This window comes from Poecilia formosa, unplaced genomic scaffold (genome assembly GCF_000485575.1).
Source record: "Poecilia formosa unplaced genomic scaffold, Poecilia_formosa-5.1.2 Scaffold28, whole genome shotgun sequence".
NCBI lineage: Eukaryota > Metazoa > Chordata > Actinopteri > Cyprinodontiformes > Poeciliidae > Poecilia > Poecilia formosa.
The window spans coordinates 56,645-82,522 of record NW_006799967.1 but is presented as its reverse complement, the minus strand read 5'-3'; the positions used below and the strand labels follow the sequence as shown (position 1 = coordinate 82,522).

Below are 25,878 nucleotides of genomic sequence, written 5' to 3'. Positions count from 1 at the left end.
ATATATATATATATATATATATATATATATATATATATATATATATCCTTCCTCTTGTTCTACTTTGTGTTTCTGGCATGCTTTAATGAGGGAACAGATTTATATCGTTTCAGAAAAAGCTGACGACCAGCTGAAAACAGAGAGATGGGGGCGTTAGACGGGGGAAATAACTGGGCAATCAGAGCTTCACGTCTTCAACTTTCCTCCCATGTTGTAGTCGCCCTCAGAAGGTGTGTCTCTGTCCCTTTCTCCCGCAACAACCACTGGAGGTGTCCACATGTCTGTACGTAGTGCAGCATCCTGCAGAGGTGAGTCAGTAAATCTAACTCCAGTCTGTTTATCTTTGGTTCTGTCAGAAGCTTTAAATGGTAATATCTCTTATTGGCTAATTCTCTGAAATATATGTTATTAATATTTTTTTAAGTGATAGACTAACAGAAATTAGTGCAAAATGATGAATTATAAACTGTGTATAGTGGGGAAAAAATGCTGCTCATTACTTGGTAATGGGAGCATCATTCTGTGGGGATGTATTCTGAGAATGGCCTAGTCAAATTTTTTTCCAAGTAAGAATCTGCAGCAAGATTTGGAGACACGCTGTTCACACCTGCTCTCCTTTTAGCTTGAGCTGTTTTGCAAAGTAGAACTGGTAAAGTTAAAATTATGATTGAAGTGTAAGAAAATATGAAGAAGCTACAAAAGTGTATCTCTACAACCCCAGTTCGTATTGTAGTTGAAGACCTGGTACATCCTTCGTTTATTGAGATGTTTTATGTTTTTTTTTATTTTTCTTAAATTGGACGTACCAGATTGTAATATCAGACTCGCTGATGTCATCCATTTTTGTGTTCTGCTCGCAGGAAAGCCGAGTACTTCGGACTGTCCCTCTTCTTGCTGCTTGTTTGCCACAGGGAAAATGCAACGTTATAGTAGGAAGGCGGTTTAATGAGGAAAAGTAAGTTGGCTGCATTTTATTAGCCCAAACGTTCCCTCCCAGATAAATCGTTAAAACTGCTCATTTGTTTTCTTAATCGTTCCGCACTCAGACATCCAGAGCTAGCCGCCGTGTGTCGGAATGACAAAACGCTCATCCTGTACCCCGGACCTAAATCCCAGAACCTGGAGGAGTTGGCGCAACGCCTGGAGATCTCCGCCGTGAAGCACAATGTGATCATTATAGACGGCACGTGGAGCCAGGCTAAAAACATGTTCCTGAAAAACAGCATGTTCCACCTGCCCAAACAGGTGTGTGCAACTTTGTTGATATAGTTGTAAAAGTACAGTGGCTTTTGCAGAAACAATTAAGTTGACATTTCAGTGCAGCCCATCCAAAGAAAGAAAGAAAAGACAAACAAACAAAGTAAGACATGGGTAGACGGGTGCTCTCTGGATAAATAGAGCGGTTTTATCAAATATCCTACTCTAAGATGTAATAATTCCCAAAAATAGCCAAAGTTTACAGAGCTATCAATTAGTTCTAAGATAGAGGTGTCTATATAAATGAAAACTAGCTTAAAAAAAATACAGTGTGTTTGTGTGTGTGCGAGAGAGACCAACAATAATTTCAAAACAATCAAAATGTGATTATAGAGTTAACATTTGAAACAATTTCCAGCATCATTATGCTAGATGATTAGCATTTGTCAGTTTGTTCATTTTGTGAAAAAAAGCTTGATTTTGTTTTTTTACTCAAATCATTGTTAGTGATTTAAATATATCTATATATTATATACAGTTCATTGCTTTTACGATAGGCCGTCCTGTCAGTGGTCATATCATGAATTATAAATCTGATTTTTCTGGCATCAATATGCAGTGTGAAACTACTTTACAGAGGTAACTGAATTTCATTAAGGAGTGTGTTTTTAATTCGCACTACAACAGGGCTATTGGTGACTGTATCGATTCCTTCTGCTTTGATTTATCAGGTCCAGCTTAACAGGAATCTGTCAAGCCAGTACGTGATCCGGACTCAGCCCTCCAACATCTGTCTGTCCACGCTGGAATGCGCCGCCGTGGCCTTGTCGGTCCTAGAGAAGAACGATGAGATCCAAGAGGTGAGTCAGTTGATAACTGAGCTAATATTTCCTTTTCTTTCTAAAAACGAAAAAAAAAAAAATTTGTTAAGTCTTTATGTTTAATTGAAATTTTTTTTTTTCATTCTCAGATATTACTGAGGCCTCTGAAAGCCCTGTGCTCCTTCCAGCTGCAACACGGCGCTCAGGTCCACCACAGCAAAGAGCATCTACTTCGAAACGGCATGTATGACAAACCCATGCCGAAAAACAAGCGCAAGATCAAAAGGATGGAGAAGCTAATGACGGACCACAACGTCTGTCCAAGATGAGGACTAGGCTGGCGACCGAGCGCAGAGAGCCATCTGTGAAATATTTTTGCACACATTTTGTTTAAATAATGTAGGACTGCATCACCTGGGTACAGGTGTGCAAATAACTGGATTAAAAAAAAAAGAAGCTTTTTTAAGCTACTTATTTCATGTTGGTGATTTAATTTATGTCATTATTCATTTTAAATAAATGACTTAAGTTCTACTTAAAGAATCGTGTTTTCCAGTAAATCAGGTTTTTAGTTGTTTTTTTCTTTCTTTTTCTAGAAATTGTTCCAGATTATAATATTATTTAATACAAACCATGTAATGCTGTTGTGTATTATGGTAGTCTCTCCTCTACAAGGGCTTATTCATTTATTGTTTTTGCAAAGTGAAGTCTTAAAAGGAATTTATTTAAATACCAAAGCTGTACAAACATTCGTTTTTCTTTTCGGTGGTCAATTTACTGCCTGAAAATGTAAATAGGTCACTTGTAAATAAAACCTCTTTGACCTCTAAAGCTGTTTCAGTTTTTCATTTTATAAGACTTGCTGAATTCCAAACTGTTTTTTTAAGAATTATTTTAATTACCAGATTATTTTTTTCATCAACAGTAAATATATCTGATGGAGAAATACCTAGATGCAAAAGAGACAATAAAAATCACCTTTATTCTGATTAGAGCAACATTTTAATGTTGAATATTAGGATAAATGGGATAATTATAGAAATATATTTGTCAGTAAAAGATGTGTAGCAGGAAATTACCCATAATCCAATGAAAAATATTTAACTTTCTATTTTAACATTTAGGATTATATGTGTTATTTTTCATTTTATGTGATAAAGGACTAGTGCTATAAATAAATTGGTTATAAAGGTTATATCTAAGAGAAAATAAAATGTAACATATCATTATACATGTGTATATTAATAACATTGCAGTTGATATGGAAAAAAGTTGCTTTGTGTTGTATTTTACATATGTAGAAGGAAGATAATATTGATGTTTTGCTTTTTTTCCAAACTGAAATCTAACAGGAAATAAAATGTAGCAATAAAAAAATTATATATATATATATATATATATATGAGAGAAGCTCTTGTTCCAGTTGGTGTTATTTTGTAATTTGCGTCCGAGTCGCCTTTGGCTGAACTGTCGCGCATGCGTGTTTGGAATCGGCCCCCGGTCGCTCCGCCATCTTTGTCGGCAGCCCATTGTTCACTCCGAAGCTAACAACGGTGTCAAATCCCTCTACATCTCGTATTAAAGTATCCTGACTGTGTCACCGACAGCTGACTGTGACCGTCGTGGATTTGCTCACAAGGTCGCGACTTGTTTTCGGCCACTAAGTGAGACAGAATGGACGACGAGCAGCCGAAAACCCTGTAAGTGTATGACTGCGTTGCTCTTAGCTAACCGCTTGTATTCGTCACACAACATTGAGCAGTACATGTAAATGGAAACGTCTCATAATACCGGTTTTTGAACGAGAATTAGCTTTATAAGCTGCCATTGTCTAGCTATTATCTCAATGGCAATAGGATATTTTTATCAGAGGTTTACAATTGCTGTAGTCGAGACGTTTAATGCTAGCCACATAACTAAGCTAGCTACTTCCAGAAAAATCCTAAAAAATACCACTTGGATCAAGCTACTTCCTTCGAGTACAATAGAAGCGCTTATTCCTTTTGGGTTTTTGAAAAAAAAAAAAAAGTATTGCTATGGAAACCATTAGTTAAATTCTTTTGTAAGTAAATGTGCGTTAAGCTGTACAATTTTGTGTCATTCACTCCCGAACAACGGTACATTGGTGATGTTGGTCATTGTGCAGGCCAGCAGTTTTATAACATCATCCCTAATGCCTGTGCTATTTTAGTAGACACTGTTCAACACAATAAACCACCTAGACATACAATCTTAAATGCATTTTGTCTTTTTCTGAAGTGTTTGGTGATGAATTGTGCAAAAACAAAAATTTTGTTATTCGAAAAATAAGCATGGTTATGTGTCAGTATGAGTTTGTAAGCAGCTTGCAGCAGAAATGCACAGTGAGATTGATTTTAGAAACTATGTAAAAAAAACTGTTTATTAATTTGAAAACTGTACCAGTGTTCATTGGGGTTGTGGAGTTGGTTGATAAACAAAAATTAGTTCAAGGTTAATGATCAAAAATCAGCAGCACATGCAGAAACTATATTAAATATTATGAGTATTTTCTGTAAAGTAAAATCATTTCTAATAATTACTTTATTCAAAGGAAAGCTTTGTTTTGGGTTTTTAATGTAAATCAGTTTAACCATGAATGTTAAATGCATTTGTTTAATTGTATATTTATTGGAACAAAGCGAGTAAAACTAAAATGATGTGGCAAAGTTCAAATTTAATATTTTGGTTGATTTCAGTTCTTCATACTGCTGTTTTTTTCTTTTCTCCAAAATTCCCAAAGATTATTTTTTTCCTCTTGGAAGCTAAGAATTTTAGTTTTAATTGGAATTTATTTTTTAAAACCACATTTCTTTACTTTTAGCATCAACTAAGTCTTATAGACTACATCACTAAAAGCATTTTTGTATTTTACAATTTTTCTGCATTTTATATGTATACATGTATTTAACAACATATCTTAAAAAAGAATTGGTTTATTATTTATAAAGGATTTTCAGGCTCAGTGACCTATTGGGTGTTAGGATCTTGCTGCCAGCAGGTTCCTACATAATGCAATGGGAATAATTGGGTCAAGACTTTCTGTCCTATGTTTCTTAGTGAACACAGATACTTGAGACTTGTTAGCAGATGGGGATTTATGACACTGTAGTGTAATTTATAAACTGACTGAAACACCATTTTTAACATTTTACCCTACTCTTGTAAATCTTCACCTCAACCTTTACCCGGAAATCTTCCAAATCCAGAGCGTTCCAAGTCAGACAGAGATTAAAATGTCAACACAATCAAACCAGAGCTTGGCTGTAACATGTTCAGCCTTCCTGGTAATCGCTAAAAGCAGCTCACCGCCAACGCCAGTTTAATAAAACATCCCGAAGGAGAAATGTAGCCTTAAAATTTGAAATAAGAAGGAAAAAAAGTGAAAACATGCTAAATGGCTTTTAAACAGCTTTTTGTGTCTTATGTCTTTCCAAACCTTCAACCACCTTCCATTTGAATTCAGCTCCAGACGAAACGCGCGTATACGCTTCCTGCTGCCTCACCCACAATAGCTCTGTTTACCATCATCGTGAACAGTCCCTCATGTTGTCTCGGTGCTGTTTGTGTTTGCGTGTGCAGGTATGTGGGGAATCTGTCCCGGGACGTGACGGAGGCCCTCATCTTGGAATTGTTCAGCCAGATTGGGCCTTGTAAAAGCTGCAAAATGATAGTAGATGTGAGTTCACCTTGTTTCATTTCGTCTCACTGGTGGCGTTATTTACTTCGACTGACCCGATCTGACGTCTGTTTTGAAGCTACGCTATTTTCTTTTCCAGCGGCACGCTAATACTGCGGCCTCCCATTTATATCGTCTAATTCAGAGCACGTTTTGTTGAATCTGTGTCTCTTGTCCACTCCAGACAGCAGGTCACGATCCATACTGCTTTGTGGAGTTCTATGAGCATAGACACGCCACTGCTACAATCGCAGCCATGAATGGTCGGAAAATACTGGGTAAGGTAAGCTATCATATCTCCTTAGCGAGCCGCCGAGGGCGAGGCCGGTTAAAGGTTCTAAACAAACATCCCGTTAAAATACGTCTCACTTCCTGTTTTCCTGCTCCGCTTCATGTTATTGATTTGTTTTATTTTTAAATGTTATTCCCCTGTGTACAAAATGTCTGAGTCGGGAGTGCTACTTTAATCATTCTTTCTTCGAATGTTTCAAAAATCTTGAGAGCATCAGAGATTTTTAGTCACGTTTTGAGTTCTGTGTTGAGAACTTTCCTGTTTTCATTGTTTGTTTGTTTTTTTTTATAAAAAATGCACATCAATGATTTTCTTGTTTAGCTTCCATCAGCTAGTCTTCTGATATTTGTAATTTTATGTTGCAGATTAAGTGCAGACTCTAATTTCTTAATGTGTATCATGTAGAACTCATTAAAGCCAATTTATTGCAGGACAGTATTCAGACTGTGTGCAAGCAAAGAAGTCAAGAAAAAAAAGTCAGAAATAGAAAAGCCTATGTTTGCATCGCATGCTGATGCGAAAGTATTTTTCTTTCTGATTTTGATCATTTTTCCATCCTAACATTGATATATTGATTGGTGTATTTTGCTTTCTGTGCTTAATCTTCTTCCAAATGAATTCCTGCTGTTTGCATCTTTAAATATCACCAGAAATGTTACTTTTAACCTCACAGTCAAATTAAGAATGAATTACTTTTTCGTTCCTCAACTTCATCCTCTCACCTTTTACAAACCACTTCACCTCTTTAACTCTGTAATAAAACTAATGTCCATTCTGCTCATGTCGACACCCACTTATCTTCTGTTTAGGAGTTTAGAAGTTGATCCAGCTTATTATTCAAATTAGTTAAAAAAAATTCAGTCTCTAGTTAAATCCAGCATTCACTCGTCCTGGACAAACGTGTAGTGACGCCAGACGATCTTTGTCGTTGGCTCTACAGTAATCCCTCCTACAAAGCAAGCATGTAGCGACTGTGGAGAGGAAAGACTCCCATTTAGCAGGAGGAACCCTCCAACAACTGGCTCGGTGTGAACATCTATTGTTGGCAGCGTACCACAGCCACAACAGAATGCCACACCAGATTTAACGTCTGTGTGGAGAGAAAATAATTGAGAAGATGTAAAGTTTACAGTTGAAATAAAATCAAATAATCCAAATTGGAGAATAGTAGAAGAAGAAAGTGGCAAAGTGAGGTAAAGTGGTCAGAATGTCCTTCACACAACTACAGAGATTAAATTTTACAAATTTTTAACAATCTTAAGCATTTTAGATCTTTCTCTGAACTCTTTAAATTTCCAAAACATCTCTGAATCCATTTTTACACGTTACAGCAAACGTGAATCATTACTCTTAACATTGTTACCTTTTTTAATTGTTAAAGTCTCATTGCTTTCTCATTCACAACTGCAGACCCTATGTAACAGAAACCACAATTTTCTTTAAGATTGCTTCTCACATTTCTAGGTTTTTTTTTATTATTATTTTTATTCACTCAGTCATCGCGTTGGCACAAAGAGTGTTTGCAGTAACTTGGTAACGCTTAGCTTGCTGTATCCACTGATTGGGGTTTTAATCGTCCAATCACTGATTGGGGTTAATCAAACTGAAAATTGCCCGGTAACCAGCTGATTTCTCTGCTTTTGTACTATCAAGGTCATGTTAACACGTGTTAGGCTTCCGTACAACAGAACATGTTAATGAATGCAATATGAATACAGTCCTGTTTGTCTCCATCCTCCATTCTGTCTGTGTTTCTGAATTAATTGAATTAAATGTGGCCCCTGTGTGTTCTTATGCGACATGTAACTTTCTTTGACCTGATTTTAATCGATGCTCTTCTGTGCCCCCCTCACATCTCTACATCTTTAATGCTGTGTGTTCTTTGCAACCTTATTTCCACTTAGAATCCACATAAGAGCAATTCTTAAGGAAAATACTTTGAGTTGAAAATATTTTATCCTCAACAGGTATTGAAGGACCATTTGAGGAGTATAACAAGTTCGTAAAAATCACTTGTTTGTAAGTCCCTTGTTATTTGGACCTTACTTCCTACAGTTTTACTCCAAATTACTAGCCTGAACAAGTCTTTAATATCCCTTTTATGTATAGCAATGTCTTAATTGATGCAGGTTATATGTAAAATTAGACAACCATGGATAATTGGTTTGTGTTGGTGGTTTTATAAGCATTTCTGTGGCTTTTCCGAGGCCATCCTAATCAACAGTTCTCAATCACAAAATAAAACCAAAAGTAAAGCTGGTTGTGTGACTCCCCCCACCCTCTAATCAGAGAACAGCAACCCTCTTCTTTTTGGAGCGCGCCTCTCATCTCACATTTTTGTCTTCCCCTGCTCTTTGCATTTTGTGTCTCTTGCAGGAGGTGAAGGTCAACTGGGCCACGACCCCAACGAGCCAGAAGAAAGACACGAGCAGTAAGTAACTCATGTGACGACACTCACAATTAATCATTCACTTGCACATCTGTGTATCTGAACAAAACATAGATTTACACACACACACACACCTAGAATTTCAGTTTTTATGCTAAAGGTGACAAAACTCTATAAAGTTCAATGGTTGTGGTTCCTTTTACAAAACACTATACTGTTTAAAGTAGAGTTTTTCTATCAAGAGATTTGTGTAGTTCATATGCGAGATGTTGGCTTAAATATTTTTATATTCTAAAACGTATTCCAATAAGTATTTTGACAATGTTCAGTTTTATTTTTTAAAAATCTGTGCTTTTCTTATGTCTTCAGGTCACTTCCATGTTTTTGTTGGAGACCTCAGTCCAGAAATCACCACAGACGACATAAAAGCAGCTTTTGCTCCTTTTGGAAAAATATCGTAAGTGTCTCCTCATCGCTGCACGTCCCACGCTCTTCCCCTCAAAATATTTGTGCTGCACATGCTCGCAAAGTGCTCAGTAATTTTGAACAAATCAAAAGGAACAGAGAAACTATCAAAAGCAAAAGAAGAACCACAAGCTTTGAAAGAAAGTTGTTTTTCTTTCAGAAATGTTCAACTGAATATCGGTACCGATCTGAGAATCGGATCGATGGGGAAAATATCTTGAGTCCAGTTCGTGACCCCAATTAAAATAAAAGCAAAATTATAAATTGTGTTTACTGTCTTAAGTTTCAGTCAACACTTACTTTTGGATTTGAATTTCAGCTGCATCCTAATTTGATGAATGTGCTCATCTGCTCCGTTTTCAATCTATCAGCACTTCCTAATACCTTCTAATGTAAAACACACATTATAATAATTATTATTATTATTAAATTGTTTTTGTCAAACTGTGTGTGAATGTGTTTACATGCAGGGACTGTCGCGTTGTGAAAGACATGGCCACAGGTAAATCTAAAGGCTATGGTTTTGTCTCCTTCTTCAACAAATGGGTGAGTGTGTCTTCACTGATCTGTCTGCTGGTTCTGAGCTCCAGCTGCAATGTGCAATCAACGCTTCTTTTTTTAACTCTGTTTGCGTGGTTAGGATGCAGAGAACGCCATCCAGCAAATGGGGGGCCAGTGGCTAGGAGGACGGCAGATAAGGACCAACTGGGCCACGAGGAAGCCTGCTCCTAAAACGACAAATGAAAGTAAGTTTGTGGCGATTCCATGTAAATAAGATGTTGTTGCATTTTCGTTGGTTTTTATTTTCTAGTTTGCTGCGTTCTGTTCTGAACTTTCTTCATGTGTTGTCATATCATTCGTATTTGTCATGTTTTTCTCATACATTTTTTAGCAGCCAGTACCAAACAGCTCTCCTTCGATGAGGTGTTAAACCAGTCCAGCCTCAGTAACTGCACAGTCTACTGTGGAGGAGTCACACAAGGTCTCACAGGTGAGCACTTGTTTGATGACACCACGGTGAAGTCTTGGAAGCACAATTTAAAAACTTTATTTTGTTTTATTTCACAGAGCAAATAATGAGACAGACCTTCTCACCTTTTGGCCAAATAATGGAGATCCGTGTTTTCCCAGAAAAAGGCTACTCCTTTGTGAGGTAAACTGATTTTTAAATGGAGAAGAACCAATCTTCTCCTGTATCGGTATAGGTCCCGATACAGATATCAGTCCCGATATCTGTATTGGGACCGATATTTAAAAAAAAAAATCAGATCAGGTGTCAGGGACAATATGCTTTGTGCTCTGAGCGACTTCATTCTGTATTTATTTTACATTATATTTAGAATTCCTAATTGCTCTTTCTGAACCATTTGAAAGAAGGTTTGATCCACTTTATTTTTACATGTTTGACCGAGCTAGTCAACTTATTGTTTTTGTCAGTTTCTTTAATTTTACTGTGGCAGTTATAATCCTAATTTCACCAACTAAACAAACGAAAGCTGTTTTTACCAAGCTTGTGAAGCTAATGGTATATTTAAGTGTGCTGTACTTTTGCATAAAGTTTTAATTCAGTACATTTATGTCTGTTTTTCTGTATCGGATCGGTATTGGGTGATACAAAACCTCAGATATCGGTATCGGAAGTGAAAAAAGTGGATCGGTGCATCCCTAATTTTAGATGCACCTGTCTTAGGCAGAGGATGATCTCCTTGTCAGATGAACCTTATACAGTAGGATAACTTGAAATCAGGTCGTACATAATGTCTCAGTTCTTTTCTCTGCACAGGTTTAACTCCCATGAGGCTGCAGCTCATGCCATAGTTTCTGTAAACGGCACCTCCATAGAAGGCAACATAGTAAAGTGCTACTGGGGGAAAGAAACGACAGACATTGCACAAGGCCCCATACAGCAGGTACAGATGGCACAGGTAGGACCAATCTTTATTTTCCTTTAAAAAAACAAAACACAGCTTCTGTTGGTTTTGATGTTATTTTTCTCCTCAAACAATCTATCTGTACTTCAGCAGAACACGCTGAGCTTTGCAGCCCAACCCTACAACCAGTGGGGCCAGTGGTACAGCAACACGCAACAGATCGGTCAGTATGTGCCCAACGGATGGCAGGTGCCAAGCTACAGCGTCTACGGACAGACCTGGGATCAGCAGGGCTACAAGTGAGTGGAAACATTTTAACGATCAAAATGACCTGCTCAGAAGAAGCTACGCTGACTGCCTTAAAGAAGCAGCTGAAAACACATTTGTTCATGTTTTATGCCACATATATTGATCTTGTGTGGTTTTATGTCTTGCATTTGGCAAAACACTTTGTGGTTTTCCATCTGCAAAAAGGTGCTATCTAAATAAGGTTTACTTACTTACCTAGTTACTTAATTTCTGTGGGTTTATCATGAAACTCACTGCGAAAGTCTAATAGTTTATACTCTTTAAAGTGACAGAGGTTATATAAAAGATGTTTAAAAAAAAAAAAAGAAGTCACCTACATCTTGTTCTGCTGTGGCCTTTGAATACGCAGTACCTTGTGATACTCCAGTACTGCAATGAAGAATGTCTGAGCGTACTCCAAGTTCGGGCGCTGCTAATTTTACCAAGGAAAGATTCCAGATAACTTGGCTCTTAGCCTCACAGCTTGCAGAGAGAGAGGGGGCAACTATTAAGGCTTTTAACTTATTAGTTGCTCTGTAAAAGTTACCAATAAAAGCTCTGGATTTTAGAGTTTTTGCTGTTACTTTTGGTGTGCTTTTCTGTCAAAGAAAAGGACAGCCTTTTCCTTCAAAATAAAAGCATCAGATTTGGATTCTTGTCCATAATTAACACTTAATGCGTGTTTGATCTCTAGTTTATATGCATCTGAAATGCCAGAGTATTTTCAGTCTGTTGTGCTGCAACACTGCTTTGCTCTGGGGAAGGAAACCCACATTTCTGTGATTTTTGTTTTATTTCTAGTAAAACGTTCAACCCCCGTTTTATAACTTTTGTTTCCTGTTTTAGTCATTTACATGCAGGAGCTGGATGGACGGGCGTGGGCGCCGTGAGCAATGGGGGCATGGTGGAGCCTGGGCAGGGAGTCAACGGGACAATGCTAACCAACCAGGCAGGCATGAGCACCACTGGATACCCCACCCACTGATCACAGACCCCCCTCCCCCCTCCCACCCTCTCTTAGCGCCCAAGGACACCAGGATTACACTCTGCTGGGGGAAGGAAGGAGCGCATCAGACGTGCTCTGACTGTCACACCACAAAAATTACTTCTAGTGAAGCTGGTCTGCCATTTTCTTTCTTTTTTTTTTTTTTTTTTAAACCAGCCCAAAGCCTCACCCACTGCCCAAATTAGCAGGTTGAAACATGACTGTACACACGTTAAACACTGATAAAGCCACCGCTAATGCACATTGCATTCCTGGACCCCCCTCCGCCCCTCTGGTTTTTATTGTTTGGTGTGTTCATGGCCAAATGCAAATTTAACATTTATCTGTTTATTATATTTCTAGCAGAGAGAGTTTAGTTCAAAGAAAGCAAGTGTTACATGAATTAAAGGAAACCTTTCTATGTCCTCAGCCCCTGAAAGCCAAAGATCAAGGGCAGAATTTTATATCACTATTTAACAATCATCCATAGAGGGGAAGGCGGCGAGGCGCGGCGCGGCGCTCGGTAACCTACAGTATTGCAAACACAGCCGCTCCACATACCGACAAAGAGCTGTTCCTTTTTTCTCTCCGTTAAAGCGCCGCCGACCTCGACGTCGTCGCCCTGTCCGCTCGTTGCCGTAGTGACGCAGCAGTCCCGAGTGAGTTCTCAGGGTGTGCTCTAGCTTATTCTAATGAACAATGGAAGTCAGCAGGTTGGGAAGGAAACTGGTCACAACAAAAAGCTGCAAACAAACGCCAGAGCTTCTTCATGCCATATCCCGGACCGGACCTAAACGGACGGAACAGACGGAGGAACTCATTTGTGGATAAAGAAGTGTGTGTATGTGTGTGTGCGTGTGTGTGTGTGCATGAACTGACGCTTTTACTCACCAAGACTGTCGCTGTCATCTACCCCCCAAAAACCCAGAAGGGACTATGCCATTGTATTGTTTATTTTTGTTTGTCTGTTTGTTTCTTTTTTATTGTGACGGGGGTGGTTTGCTACAAAACTGCTTGAGAAAGATTTTTTTTTTTTTTTTTTTTCCCGGGCAACGTTAAATGCTGACATTGTATAAAGAGCTTTCGCCTTTTGTGTTTAATTTCAGGACTGAGGAAACTGAGGAAATCATGTACGCGCAAGATCCTTTTTACGTTTGGACGTCATTAAGTGGCTGTCGACTTGATTTTTATTTTTTTTTTAAATTCGTATATATCTCTAAACAATTGCAGGGATTACTGCCACTCTTATCTTACGTACAGGCAGACAAAGATTGCACAAAACTTAGTTATCCTTCCACAAAATTTGAAGTACTCTAAATTTTATTTCTTTCTTTCTTTTTTTTTTTTTTTGCATTCCACTTTTTCTGCGGTTTTTATTTGGAAGCCTGTTATGTAAATAGCCAAACAGTCTGTTTAATTGTACTAAAGCTGTATAAAGACATGTTCAACGAGAATGCGTGCTTGCTCCTGGTTGGGGGAAACCGATCCCGGCGCCTGTTTGAAAGTAGCATCTCTGTCCAGTGCTGGTAGAAGCAGAGCAACATTTCACTCGTCCAGCAGACTGGAGGACAAGCGGCATTGCTATGTAATGCAGAAGTCTTTAGATTAAACTTAAAGGAAAAAAACGAACAAAAAAGAAAAAAAAAACTTTATAATTTAAATTATTGTTTTACACCATTGTAGTGATTGTTTTTATAGATTCCGAAACCTACTTCTAGCGCTCAAGACTTTTGCAGCTTGTCTACAGTCATGTCCGTAGATTTGGAAAATCCATTTTGTTGCCTTATCAAGTTCAGTTACTTTTAATTTAACCAAAAAAATAAATAAAAATAAGAGAGTAGGCGGTGCCTATGAATGTTTTCAGCCTACGTTTTTGAGAAGATGGGTTCTGTTCATACATCAGTGATATGGTTTGTGTTTTTGCTTTGTCCCATTAAAAAAAACAAAAACAAAAGCTGATGTTTATAACAGCTCACATTTACACCGTTTACTTCTCATCTTTGGAAATGACTTGATCAAATCGAGCGCTTGTTTGCAATTTGCAGCTAGTTACCCTGGAAACAATGTTTGAAAAAAGTTTTTTAACTGTACAATTGAGGGTTGAATCTTCAGATGTGCTGGGTTTTTTTTCTGTTTTTTTTTTAAAGGCTCATAGCAGTGTTAAGTGGCCACTGAAAAGTTTTCCAGACTTAAATGGAAACTTCATCATATAGTGACAACTGTTGCAGATCTACTTGGTGCCTCGAGCTGATTTGGTGAACTCGCCTCTCCTCATTTTATGAAAAGCAAGATTTTTGTTTCGTTGTTTAAAGGTGTTTTGGAGTGAAGAAGAAGAAACTGTTCTGAGATAGGCAATGGTCTCTGCAATTTTAGTCAAAAGGTGCTTTAAGCTGATTATTCTGAATCAAAGGGTGTTTTTTTCCCCACAACCTACAATTCAGTCTGTTTAAAAACCTAGATCAGAAATAGTTTTAGCTAATTTATTCTGACTGAGTCTTAAAGTCACAGACTTTCTCCCCCTTTTTTTTTTTTTTTTTTTTTGTTCTGCTGTATCCAGTTCCGGCCAACTTTGAGCTGTCAACAGATTCTAAAATATTTCATTATACAGCAGAATAAATGGACCACAGTGACTGCTAAACAGGCCCAGACCATCACAACCCCACCTCCATGCTTGACAGCCGATTTGAGATGTTTGTGACAATATGTTTCACCAAACTTCTCTAGCCTCATATGCACAAAGCACAATGTTCAAAAAGTCTCTGTTCTCTTGGTTCCATCAGATGTGATTTTGCAAACTAAAGTCTATTTTTTTCAGAGGGCAGGTTTTCTCCTGGCAACTATACCAGAGTGGTCATACGTCTGCAAGTTAATATGGTCACTAATATTAACATTTAGCTTTCCAAGTGAGGCCTAGGGTGTCTGAGATGGAGCTCTTGGGTTTTTTAATTTTTCTGACTGCTTCACTGTCTGGCCTTATGATGAGTTTGCTGGGATGTCTCAAATGTTTTCCAGCAGACGTTTCATCCTTTAAGATTTGTGGCATTAAGAGCTTAGAAATTTGACTGTAGATGAATGGTAACCACTGATTATTTAAGGTCCTTGCTAAAAAAAGAAAAAATATTCTTTTTGTTAGCAAAGTGAAAAACATACTTTTAAGGACAGGTAGCAGGTGATCACTTAATCAATAGCATTAGCTTGACGACACCAAGCTGATTTTTTTCCCCTCCCCAATTTGGCTTAATTTTGTTTAATAAGTGACTGTAGAATAAGCTTTTGAATCTTCTGTCCAAAAACATTCTACAACCAGGTTAATACCGTATTTTAATTGTCAGGAGTGCTTGCATGGGCAGAATAACTTGAATTTTTAATACAGATAATGTCTTACTAAATATTGGACCAGCTAATTTTAGAATACAATATTGGTCATTGGCGATATTACAAATATAAAACGGTGATAATGTGATCAGGTTGGCTAAAAGTTGAATAGTTTCGGCTACCATTTTCATACTGCAGGTAGGTTTCAGCATTTTGTCGCATTTATATGCGACGACTCGTGAAGAAAGTTGGAAACCGTCTATGGACGTGACTTAAAAACATAACAAAACAGGATATTACTCAAAAGAAAAGCGCGTAACACAACCCCCAGGAGCTCGTTTATCCGGCTCGCGGTTTAAATCAACTACATATACCGTGATTCCTCGCTTCAGAAGCGCACGTCCCCCTGTCTGTTCTCCACGTGATATCCACCAGCCAATGGGGAGGTCCGTTACAGGCGCAATGCGGGTATCTGGATGTAAGGAGGAATGGCGACGGTCGAGACGATTTAGGAGGCCAGAGTGAAGCAGAATTTGACCAGAGGCTGATTAGAGGTAGTTCGAGCATTTGCTTTTCAAATATTCATAGAGAAATAGGCTAGATTGTATGGTACAAAAGATTCTGTGTAGCAATTCTGCACATGCTTGTTACATTTGAAGCACTTAGAAACATTTGAACTGATGTAAGATCAATGAGGCAGTGTTCTTTTATTACAAGTTTGGTATTAAAGATAGTATGCAGTGGTGTATGGGTTTTTGCCCCCCACTAACTCTGTCCCCCAGAAAAAACGCAACTGGACAATGAATTATGTGTCACCATTTAATGATTTGTTGATGGTACTAAGTTTTTAATAAGCACAGTTAAGATTAAAACTTTTCTCTGTGACGCTTGATGACATCACAAGAGATTCTGGAATTAACTTGAATTGGTGAATACTATGGCAGAGGAGAGATTTTTGCTTCATTTTTATATAGATTCTAAAGCTCTTGAGATGCAAGAGGTTAAACTTTTTATGCTCCACCTTGACACCAAATTACTATAAAAGGTAAGTTTGACAAGACGTTCTTCTTGGTTGCTTTTCTTCAGATAGAGCTTTCAAAATGGATGACATTGGATGGACATTTTGTTGTTGAACTGACAAACTAGCTAAGGTGGGTTTGATTTTAAAAGAAATGTTTGGTTTAGGGGAGGTCCTTATCTGATATTGATATCGGAAATTGGTCCAATTCCAACCAAAAAATGAGTATTGGATTACATCAAGCTACATCTAAAATCTCTGATCTGAGGATGCTGATGGAGGGATTCTCTCTGCTCCAGCATTTCTATTCAGCAGCGCTTATCTTCCACACACTGACCCATTGGTTAACAATAAATTGGGCAGTTGTTGTCGTAGCAATTGTTGAGTATTGTTCCCTGGGTATTATCACTAGATCAAGCCTTTTGTGACGTTCCACTCTACAAAATAAATGTGCGCATGATACGTCCTGATATCATATTGGCTCAATATCGGTATTGGCCATTACTAAAATCTGCAATATCAGTATGTATCGGAAGTGGAAAAGTTTTATCTGATCACTTGTAGTTTGGCTTGTAGCTTTAAAGTGGATCCTGCTAATATAGCATTATAGTCCTATTTAATTAATTTCTCAACCTGAAAGTTTTTTCTGTCTCTCTTTTTCAAGGCTTGTTTAGCTGAAGTCTTTATTTTAAAACCCTGAAATGGACAGTGAAGTCATCGTGTCCTCCTCATCGGCCTCCCCTCAAACTCCCGTCACCCAGTCCAGCTTAGCTGCAAAGCAGCGAGAAAGCAGGAGGTCCACGACCACAACTCCCGCCTTTCTCTCCAACCTGGGTAGGGCTACCCTGCGGGGCATCCGCAAATGCCCTCAGTGCGGGGTCTACAACGGCACCCGTGGGCTCAGCTGCAAGAACAAAGCCTGCGGCGTGACCCTCAGAGATGCCTCGGCGGGCTGCAAAAGCGGCAAGAAAGGCGCAGTGGAGGTGGTGAGGGTTATAACCGACAGCGAGGAGGAGAGTTTCGGGAAGGAGCAGGAAGCAGGAGGCGGAGGTGCGCAGGTGTTTTCGGTGTGCCACAGAAGTAGAGGAGCCATGCAGTGGGGCTTCGTGGAGCTGGTTCCCACAGACACAGCCATAGCGACCGGGGATGGAGCCACCCTGCTCACGCGCATCAACCTGGGCCGCTGCTTCCTGCCCTCGTGCAGGCAGGGCGAGAGGTCAAGCAAGCGCGAGCCAGACTCGGCGTCGACGGAGCCGTCCTCCGACAGCCTCTGCGTTCACATTAAGCAGGCCATAGACTGCCGGAGCCGCGCCACGCCGCTCACCTTTAAGAGCTCCGTCCTGGAGGCCTTACAGGCTTCCATCCAAGCCAGGGAGGAGCTGTGGCGGCTGGCCACCGAGTCCCCCGGGCCTCTGGTGCAGCGGGTTTCTAAAGACACCCTGGTGGTGAAGTGCCACACGGACTCGCAGCACCCTCTGGGCCTGCTGCACCTGACGGTGGCCCAGATAGAAACGCAGAAGAACAACAGGAGCGTGTTTCACTGTAGCTGCCAGCTCAGCGCAGGAAGGATGAAACATGGCGCGGATGGAGCTGGCTCTCTCCCGGCCTCTTCCCAGCCCTGCCTTCACTTCTACGCCTGCGTGTGCGCCTTCTCGAGCAACGAGAAGCTGGCGGCAGAGTTTGCGGCTTTCGTCAACTATTCCTCAGGTGAGGTTATCTAAAATTCTACGGAATAAATAGGATCCTTTTATGTAAAATTTTACATTTCATCTTTGAATTACCACATCTCAAACTTGCTGAGATGCAGAGCCCACAGTTAGATGCTCAGAACAAATAAACAGGGCCTGCTGGATTTGTGGCATTGGAACCTTCTTAGAGTTTTCTACAGACTTGTGGGGTTCAAAACTGGACCTTTTTTAGTCATGATATACAAATGACTCAAAAACCTCATTTTATACTTTGACTAACAGAATAAAATGATCAAAGATGTATAAATATAAAAATCTGTGTTTGGTGTAGATCTGATGAGCATCATATCAATAATCTAAGTGTCACATGTTTTAAGTCAGACCTGATTAATTGCAGTTAATACTCTCACTATAACAACTTTTGCTGATGATAAATTCCCCCAGAAATTATTGCGATAAACAATAACATTGTCCATTTGAAATGATTTTCAAGTAAAACGTGGATAATGGCATAATAATGCAAACTTGCCCTCTCAAAAACTAAAAAAGTTTACTTTTGTACAGAATATCCCACATTGGCACTGGAAGACATTTTAAATATCCAGAATAAAACATGGCAATCAAAAGCAATAAACAAAAAGGAAATAAAAATAACACACAACTTAAAATACACGTTTTGTCCCAGAAAGTATTGCGATACACGATGATATTGTGTCTTTGAGACCATTTTCAAGTAATATATTGATAATGGCATAATAATGCAAGTTTGCTCTCAAAGATTGATAAACTTTGATTTTGTAAGGAATATTTAACACTGGAACTGGAAGATGTTTTAAATAACAAAACAGAAAAAAAACAATCAATAAAGTGGAAGCTACCAAACCATAAATTAAATGGAATATGATATCTTTAAGCAAAATTTCCCTTCAAAACATTTTATTCATCAGAATGGAAAATATTGACCTCAGTTTAACTTATTTGATTAATTGATTATTGCGAAAGGCATAGTTGCTGTTGTAATTTAAAGATTTCAAAAGAGCCAGAGATAAAATGACAGCTGATTTTCAACGTGTTTTGTGTTTTCTCCTCAGTTGTGCAGCAGAACGCTGCCGGTGAAAAACCCCTGCAGCAGGCCGAACCCAACAACTCCCACCACAAAGTGAAGAAGCAGCGTTTGGATGAGTCGACCTCCGGTAGCCGTTCAGAACACTTCCTGATCTCGCACAAATTGCTTTGCTCTCCCTTATTAACATCAGTCTGAACCTTCCCACTGTGCTGCCTTCTCTTTCTGTATTCCTCCTCTTCCCAACCTGTTTTCTTTACCTCCATCACTGCGACGCTCCTCCCAGCGGCGGGGAAAGAAGGCGCCCCGGCCTCCGCTCTGAGGAAAGCTGGTCAGAGGAAAACCACTGGTGGGCTGAAGGCTGCAGGTGCTGCCTGTCTCACCTCTGGGCCTATGTTTTTTTTGCTGCCTGTCTTCGTCTTACTCTTTGCCGTTCATCTCTTTAATTTTCTCCACTAATCCGGAGAGACTGTGTTGCACATGTGATGTTCTACCAGAAGCTGATGAAACGTTTTCAGTGAACTGTGTGGGTTCTCCTCAGGCAGTGCTCAGGTTGTGGACGAGCTCTCAGTGACGATGGGGTTCCAGCAGTGGCTAGCCAGCGTGACCGAGAGGATCCATCAGACGATGCATTACCAGTTTGACGGTAACCTTAGCATTAACGTCCTTTCATATTTAGCAAGGCATTGGACGTTGGAGCTAGTTATCGTATTGCTTCTCATTTATTGTGATAAGAATTTTGAGTTATCATTATCAAGATACATTCCTGTTTAAGAAAACCCAAATGGTCCGTATTGTTAGTTTTACTATTTTCTCCACTGTTTTTCATTGGGATTCTCAATAAATATCAGTAAAATTGAAAATATGATTAAATCCAGTTACTGTAGTGATACAAATCAAACTTCTTTCTGTGACTGTTGTCCTAAAGAAGCACACTACAAATTTTTCAAGAGCAGAATTTATTTTTGTTGGGCTATGTCATAAAGTCAAAACCATACAGTTATCTAAAAATAAGTAATAAAAAATTTGTATTGTCTTTTATTTTATTGTTGTCACATTAGTACCAAAAAATATGGTGATAATACTTTAAGCCCCCACCTCTAGTTGGATGACTGGGTATTCATATCCCTTGAATTTGGTTAAGTTTGTGTGACTAACCAACTGAAAGAAGTGTATGATTGTGAAGTATAATAAAAATTCTTGATGCTTTTTACTTTTTACAGTTAATAGTCTGAACATTGTGGTCTATGTTATGCATGTTGGGATACATGTATAACCTTCACAGTGCTGCTTGTTCCCTAATGTTCTCTAACAAGTAACACAACAGCTGGATTTACTAGTCAGCTGACTTCTGAAGCCAATTGCCTGCAACAAATTTTATTTCAGATCATCAGATCAGCTGCATTTCTTCAGCTCTGTTCTTAATGTGCAATTTTCCTTCTTTGTCACAATGTTGTCTCAGTACTGATCTGTCATATAAAATCTCACTAATCATTGAGGCTTTAAAAATTAACAGGAAATAAACATGATCAACAATAATTAATGGCACAAATATTAAAATTGTATGAAAATAACTTGACTTTTTTCCCCTTTACATCTACATTGCTGGTTTAGCCCAATGTAGTTCACTCTTTTATCCACTAGAGGGCAGTGCAGGCAAGCAGTTAACTGGCAATTTAAGCAATTTTTCTTACAACAGAGAAGTATTTTATTCTGAAAGTTGGATTTTTACTGCCTAGAATTTATCTATATAATCTATTTGGAGTAAACAAAGGGAAAACTTACACTTTTTCAAAACTTTTGGTTTTAGCTATCACTTAAACGTTAATTTTGTTTCTTGGTGTCAGGGAAACCCCAGCCATTGGTCTACCACATCCCCCAGGAGTTCTTCAACGCCCTCCAGCAGCGTCTGTCGCTGGGATCTAAGAAGAGAAGACTGCCCAACCTCACAACAGGTCAGTGTTTGAACAAAAATGTCCACAATACTTTTCAAAAGCTCAACTTGTGTGAACACATTTCTTCTGTTTCTGTCAGCATTTGTGAAGAACGACGGACTTCCTCTGGGCTCCTTCTCCAAGTACACCTGGCACTTCACCAATCTGCTACACGTCAAACACATTTTTGACACTCCGGAGGTAAAATCCTGAGGCTCAGGAAGGAGATAACCTCTTTCCGGAACAGATAATATATTATGTTATCGCAAATATTTTGCTTGGAGCGTGATTATAGGTTGAGTTTTTGTGGCTTGAATAACAAGGTCAGATCTCAAAACCCATCCTTACGGCAAAGTGTTGGAGCTGATTTTGACCAGCCTCGAGTCACATTGCAATGTGACATAAAAAGTGCAAGATCCCTGGTGTTAGCTGTCATGCTGTCAATATAATGCGCTAAATCCTAAATATACTATGAAAGACATAGGAACGCGGTGCTTTGCTACTAATTGTCAACTCTTGCCACTTTTTTTCAGGTTCGTTAAAAGTTTTTCTTTAAACAAAATAGGGAGGGAGAAGAAAGTAAATCAGTTATGCTAGCTTGACTATGACAACCTTAATGTAGATGTGCTGCAGAATTTGGTGCGTTTCAGTTCAGTTACGAAAAAAAAGGCAACCCACACACCAACTCTCTGACATCTCATCAGCAGAGCAGGTGTTTAAATTAACTAATCAGGTCATCACAATATTTTTGCTATTAATAATAATTACAAAACAGAAATCAAGCCTGAGAACGTAATATTGTAAGCGACTGAATGTTGTGTTCTTTATGTGGGCAGTGTTTGACTCCTTTTGGAGTTGAGTCCTAATATCCTTGAACGTAAGCTGTTGTCAGTCAGTTGCTCTGGCAACGGGTGTAGCGTAGCCGACACAGAGCGAGAAAACAGAACAGGAGTGATTTTGAGTTTTTCTTCAGTGGTTTTTCTGCGTTATTTTTCCCTTTGTTGTGGCGCACAGGGGTAAATTAATAATCCTTGCATCTCCAGGTTTCATTTTGCTAACAGAATTGTTCTACTGGATGTCATGTAAAGGGATCGTATTTTTGCCCTCCAGCGTTGTGTGCATGGATGAAATTTCCGAATGTAAACAATAACGTGCAACGTGTCTGTTGGTTTTGTGATCAAATACTTGGTCCACCAGCTGCCACTGGAGGTCACTCAGAGTTTTGTAAAGAATCTGGACGGCTCCTACTCTCGCTTTCACCTCCCTGAGCTGCCGCCTGAGCCAGAGTCATTAGACGGATACAGAACGGAGCGTCCGCCGACCATACGACCGATGGAGCACCGCACTTTCCTCAAAGTCGGTACGTTAGTTTCCCTTTTTTAAAATGATCTTACATTTTATTTTAAAACCCCTGACAGAAAAAAAGTTGTAGCTCTGCTAGTTGTTTTTTTTCTTTTCTTTTTCCTACTTCGCTTGTTTTGTTCCGCGGCAGGACCGAGTTCTGGGGACCAGAAGGAGTCCAGCCCCTTCGTGATCGAGTGGATCCCCGACGTTCTGCCTCGCTGTCAGATGGGAGAGCTCAGGATCAGCTTTGAATTCGGCCACCAGCAGAGCGGCCAATCGGAGTGCCAGGAGAAAGCGGGCGGGGCAGAGAAAAAAGCTCGCAGAAAGTCGGACGTCTCTCAGCCCAAAGTCCCGAAGAGTGTTGACGTTCTTCAGGTGGTTGTATAACAGCCGCCATGTTCCTTCCACTGTTACTGTAGCAATCGCACATTGAGAACAAGAACATGTGGCCTCCACATAAATCTGTTTCCTAGTATTAATATATGCAAAGTATGCAGAATAAACTGCCAAGCAGGTTATGGTTCTTGTTTCCACTGCTTTATCCAGAGTTCAGAATTCCTTCTTTCACAAATGCAGCATACCTTTACTAACAACAAAAAGTAAAGCTGAGTCATTTCGTTGTTTCATGGTTAGCATAGTAACAGCACAATTACATAGGCTACTAAGGATTTAAATTTTTGAAAGTTTATTGTTTAATTTTGTACTTTATAACACAATAATGCATTTATTAATCTAAAAAACATATTAATGCAGTTTGATTTGATATTAAATGTTTATCTGCACAGTTTTATTTTTATTATATGTATCTGCAAAAACATGTTTCATTTAAAAAAATCTGCAAAAATGACGAAGTGCTGAATAAGTATTCATTAACATAAAATATATCAAGTAATTCATAAATTGGATTAATAAAGAAGTGTAAAAAATCACAGATTAGCTTCATATTTATACACAGTGAAATAAAATGTCCTTTATTAGACAAAATCCAGATTTTATATCTGACAAATTATGTATAAAAACAATCCTTTAGAAATGACGTTCAAATAGACAAAAAAAAAAAACATAAAAACTATTTTCAAATGAATATATATGTGTATAATTAAAAACAACTTTTTGCAATATGTAAAATATGTTTAAGCATAAAAAATTAGTGCTAAATTAAACTGGTAAAACAAGGACCAGAGGAAGGCCATTTCTTGGTGATAAGTGTTAAAACACTGATAGTTTTTGCCTTTTGAAATTAAACGCGTTTTATTCTGAGTATACGAAATATATTTCTGTTATAGATATATACTTTGTCATATTTATTTGCATAAATTACAATTATGTAATGGTCTCTTTTCATTGGCCTTTAGGATAATAATTCCTGTTTTGGACTAAGAAGTTTTGAGCAGTGATTTAGGTGAAGTGACAGTTTTTTACCAGCAGATGGCAGCAGATGGCTGCTCCTCCAACAACTGAGGGCTAACAGCTGAACCAAAGCAGAGGCAGAGAGAGTAGACCAAATAAAATATCAAGTTTCATCAACATTTGGAAATGAGTAACTACAGAATAAAATTACTCATATAAGTTTGCTTCAATATATTGTAAATTGGCTGAAACTGGATTCCCCCGCCTTCCCTACCTCCCTTCTGGACATCGTAAAGCAGCCAGACTGTGTGATACATCACTGAAAACATCACACGCTTCCAAAATGTGCCCAAATGTTCATGAATTAATTAAGATTACAAGTTATTACCATGACCCACAAAACAGCAAATTAGATGCACAGCACAGAATAGCAGCTCACTCACTACCGAGTCTTTACACAAGGGGTGTGGGCGTTAAAAAAAAAAAAAAAAAACACATACACACACAGGGCCAGCTCAAGGCCCCCAGGACATCAGAGTTAGTGCAGCCTCTGCCTGCGCAGGGGAGCCCAGATCCCAGACAGATCGCTTAGCTGTTTGTGTAGCCTGTCAGTCACAGCGATGGAAGACGCATCAATCCTCTCCTGGAAGGAAAAGCGTGCACATTCTGGCACCGACAAGCCCTTCACCGACTGAAAGATGTGCTGGCAAACGCCTGAGAGAGAGAGGAGGAGGCAGAGTTGGGCAGAATGAGTTACAAAAACTAAAATGTAGTCTTAAAAAAATGCAAATAGTTATCTATTTTAGCAGTCTAAACATTAGCGGTGAAGCCTTTTTTCTCTCCCTCAGCCTGGAATGTCGACAGGATGCTTGATACAAATCTATTCTCACGTCTAGGTACAGCATCCTCATTGCTCTCATCAGGTGACTCGGAGGTCAGAACCCACTGCACGCCATCACTGAAAACAAAAAAAAAAAAAAGCTTTGCATATTCGGAAAAACAAACCGGTAGGGGAAACGCCGATCATCAGTTGTATACACTCCAGCATTCTCCAAACCTGTCGGGAGTCTCGCGTTTGAAATATTTTACACCTGCAACAACAACACGTCATGTACAAGACAAGAGGGAAGCAGACCTGCCAACACGTGGAATACCTGCCAACAGGCTGGACTCCTCGACACGTTCCTGATGGCTGACAACACGTTGTGACATGAAAACATTTCCACCGTCTGCGAAACAAACTCCACTCAACCCTGCACGCACTGGAGGTCATTAACCAGACAGAGACATCTCTGTCTGTCCGTCCGTCCACGAGTGGCCGCTGAAGGACATCTGAGCTGCATCTGTCAGTCCTTGAGTCAACCATCCAGATCCAAAGCTGATGGTGCCGGATCTTGATATCTCAGCTGTTCTTCGTGACTTCGCAGATCTGGCATTGACTCTTCCTGGGAGGGTCAAACCAGAATTCAGTGACGGATGAAGTTGTTGTTGAAGGCCAAACAGAGGTTTGTGGTTTATGAATCCAGTCAGTGGCAGTTTTTGATCTGGGCAGTTGTCCAGGGCAGCGTGAGAAAGGGAGGGGACACTCAAAAATTAGAAAATATAGTATATCTTATATGTCAGTTCAGTTGTGCCCTGAACAAGTTCCCTACCACTCACATACATGTGCAGTGGAGTAAGTTTTCCTTGTGCTTTCCTTCTGCTGAGTATTGACAGGTTACCTGTCTTCTACTGGAAATAAAAGATAATTGCTTGGATTGTAATTGGTTGGGCTGCGGCTGAAGGAGGGACTTGACACGGGCACAAGCTCTGCAAGAACCACCGCAGACTCCAGTTTACTTAGCCATCAGCTGAGGCTTCTGTAAAATTGGACTTCTGTATGGGGGCTTATGTGGACTTTTAAGTTTTATCATGATCATTTCTGGTACTATTGTGATAACGATAACCGTGGCGATAAGAACGATGGACGTTTCTACATAACTGTATGACTGTGACTGAATGAAACAGCAACCTTATCCCCACCAACACAAATACTGCTCTTGAAAAACATTACCATTTTGAAATACGCGTCTTTATGACACCAGTCATAAAAAAAGTGTGATTTGTATCACTAGGCAGCACACAGTAACTGTACTTTATCATATTTTACAATTTATTGATA

At 39.2% G+C, this 25,878-nt stretch overlaps 3 protein-coding genes across 11 annotated transcripts in view; all 3 read left to right on the top strand.

Moving 5' to 3' along the window:
* The window catches only part of dtwd2 (DTW domain containing 2), a 3,343-nt gene extending 494 nt beyond the window's left edge, over positions 1-2,849 (top strand). Inside the window, exons 2-6 of the mRNA XM_007548764.2 lie at positions 218-308; positions 861-955; positions 1,047-1,245; positions 1,929-2,057; positions 2,168-2,849. Of these exons, the coding sequence (XP_007548826.1) occupies positions 218-308; positions 861-955; positions 1,047-1,245; positions 1,929-2,057; positions 2,168-2,347 (694 nt within the window). The 3' untranslated portion in view covers positions 2,348-2,849. The remainder of the gene's footprint in view (positions 1-217; positions 309-860; positions 956-1,046; positions 1,246-1,928; positions 2,058-2,167) is intronic.
* A 642-nt stretch (positions 2,850-3,491) lies between these two features.
* Positions 3,492-13,630, top strand: LOC103135829 (nucleolysin TIA-1-like). 5 transcript variants are annotated; one of them, XM_016669824.1, is made up of 12 exons: positions 3,492-3,718; positions 5,619-5,715; positions 5,900-5,998; positions 8,384-8,438; positions 8,766-8,853; positions 9,332-9,407; positions 9,502-9,607; positions 9,757-9,852; positions 9,930-10,014; positions 10,645-10,786; positions 10,883-11,031; positions 11,867-13,630. In XM_016669824.1, the coding sequence occupies exons 1-12, from the start codon at positions 3,693-3,695 to the stop codon at positions 12,003-12,005; spliced, it is 1,158 nt and encodes a 385-aa protein (XP_016525310.1). In that variant the 5' UTR covers positions 3,492-3,692; the 3' UTR covers positions 12,006-13,630. The 5 variants fall into 5 exon arrangements, with proteins under 5 accessions (XP_016525310.1, XP_016525311.1, XP_007548824.1 ...); XM_016669825.1 differs by having other exon boundaries at positions 9,754-9,852; positions 10,645-10,771; positions 10,886-11,031; XM_007548762.2 differs by having other exon boundaries at positions 9,754-9,852; positions 10,645-10,771.
* A 457-nt stretch (positions 13,631-14,087) lies between these two features.
* On the top strand, positions 14,088-22,908 carry cunh2orf42 (chromosome unknown C2orf42 homolog). Of its 5 annotated transcripts, XM_016669822.1 has the most exons (11): positions 14,088-15,874; positions 16,295-16,320; positions 16,407-16,471; positions 17,003-18,045; positions 19,118-19,219; positions 19,376-19,456; positions 19,631-19,735; positions 20,937-21,044; positions 21,124-21,224; positions 22,221-22,383; positions 22,516-22,908. In XM_016669822.1, exons 4-11 carry the CDS (start codon positions 17,040-17,042, stop codon positions 22,752-22,754), a joined length of 1,905 nt encoding a protein of 634 aa, XP_016525308.1. In that variant the 5' UTR covers positions 14,088-15,874; positions 16,295-16,320; positions 16,407-16,471; positions 17,003-17,039; the 3' UTR covers positions 22,755-22,908. The 5 variants fall into 5 exon arrangements, with proteins under 5 accessions (XP_016525308.1, XP_016525306.1, XP_016525307.1 ...); XM_016669820.1 differs by lacking the exon at positions 16,295-16,320; XM_016669821.1 differs by lacking the exon at positions 16,407-16,471 and having other exon boundaries at positions 16,295-16,365.
* Positions 22,909-25,878: the final 2,970 nt, after the last annotated feature.

Bases quoted from the DNA above. Each gene is read 5' to 3' on its own strand.
- LOC103135829 (XM_007548760.2), top strand. From the start codon at position 3,693: ATGGACGACGAGCAGCCGAAAACCCT. The intron at 8,439-8,765 runs GTAAGTAACTCA...TTATGTCTTCAG, and splicing joins CCAGAAGAAAGACACGAGCA to GTCACTTCCATGTTTTTGTT. The intron at 9,853-9,929 runs GTGAGCACTTGT...TTTATTTCACAG, and splicing joins AGTCACACAAGGTCTCACAG to AGCAAATAATGAGACAGACC.
- cunh2orf42 (XM_007548759.2), top strand. From the start codon at position 17,040: ATGGACAGTGAAGTCATCGTGTCCTCCTCATCGGCCTCCCCTCAAACT. The intron at 19,220-19,375 runs GTAGCCGTTCAG...CGCTCCTCCCAG, and splicing joins TTTGGATGAGTCGACCTCCG to CGGCGGGGAAAGAAGGCGCC. The intron at 19,736-20,936 runs GTAACCTTAGCA...TCTTGGTGTCAG, and splicing joins GATGCATTACCAGTTTGACG to GGAAACCCCAGCCATTGGTC.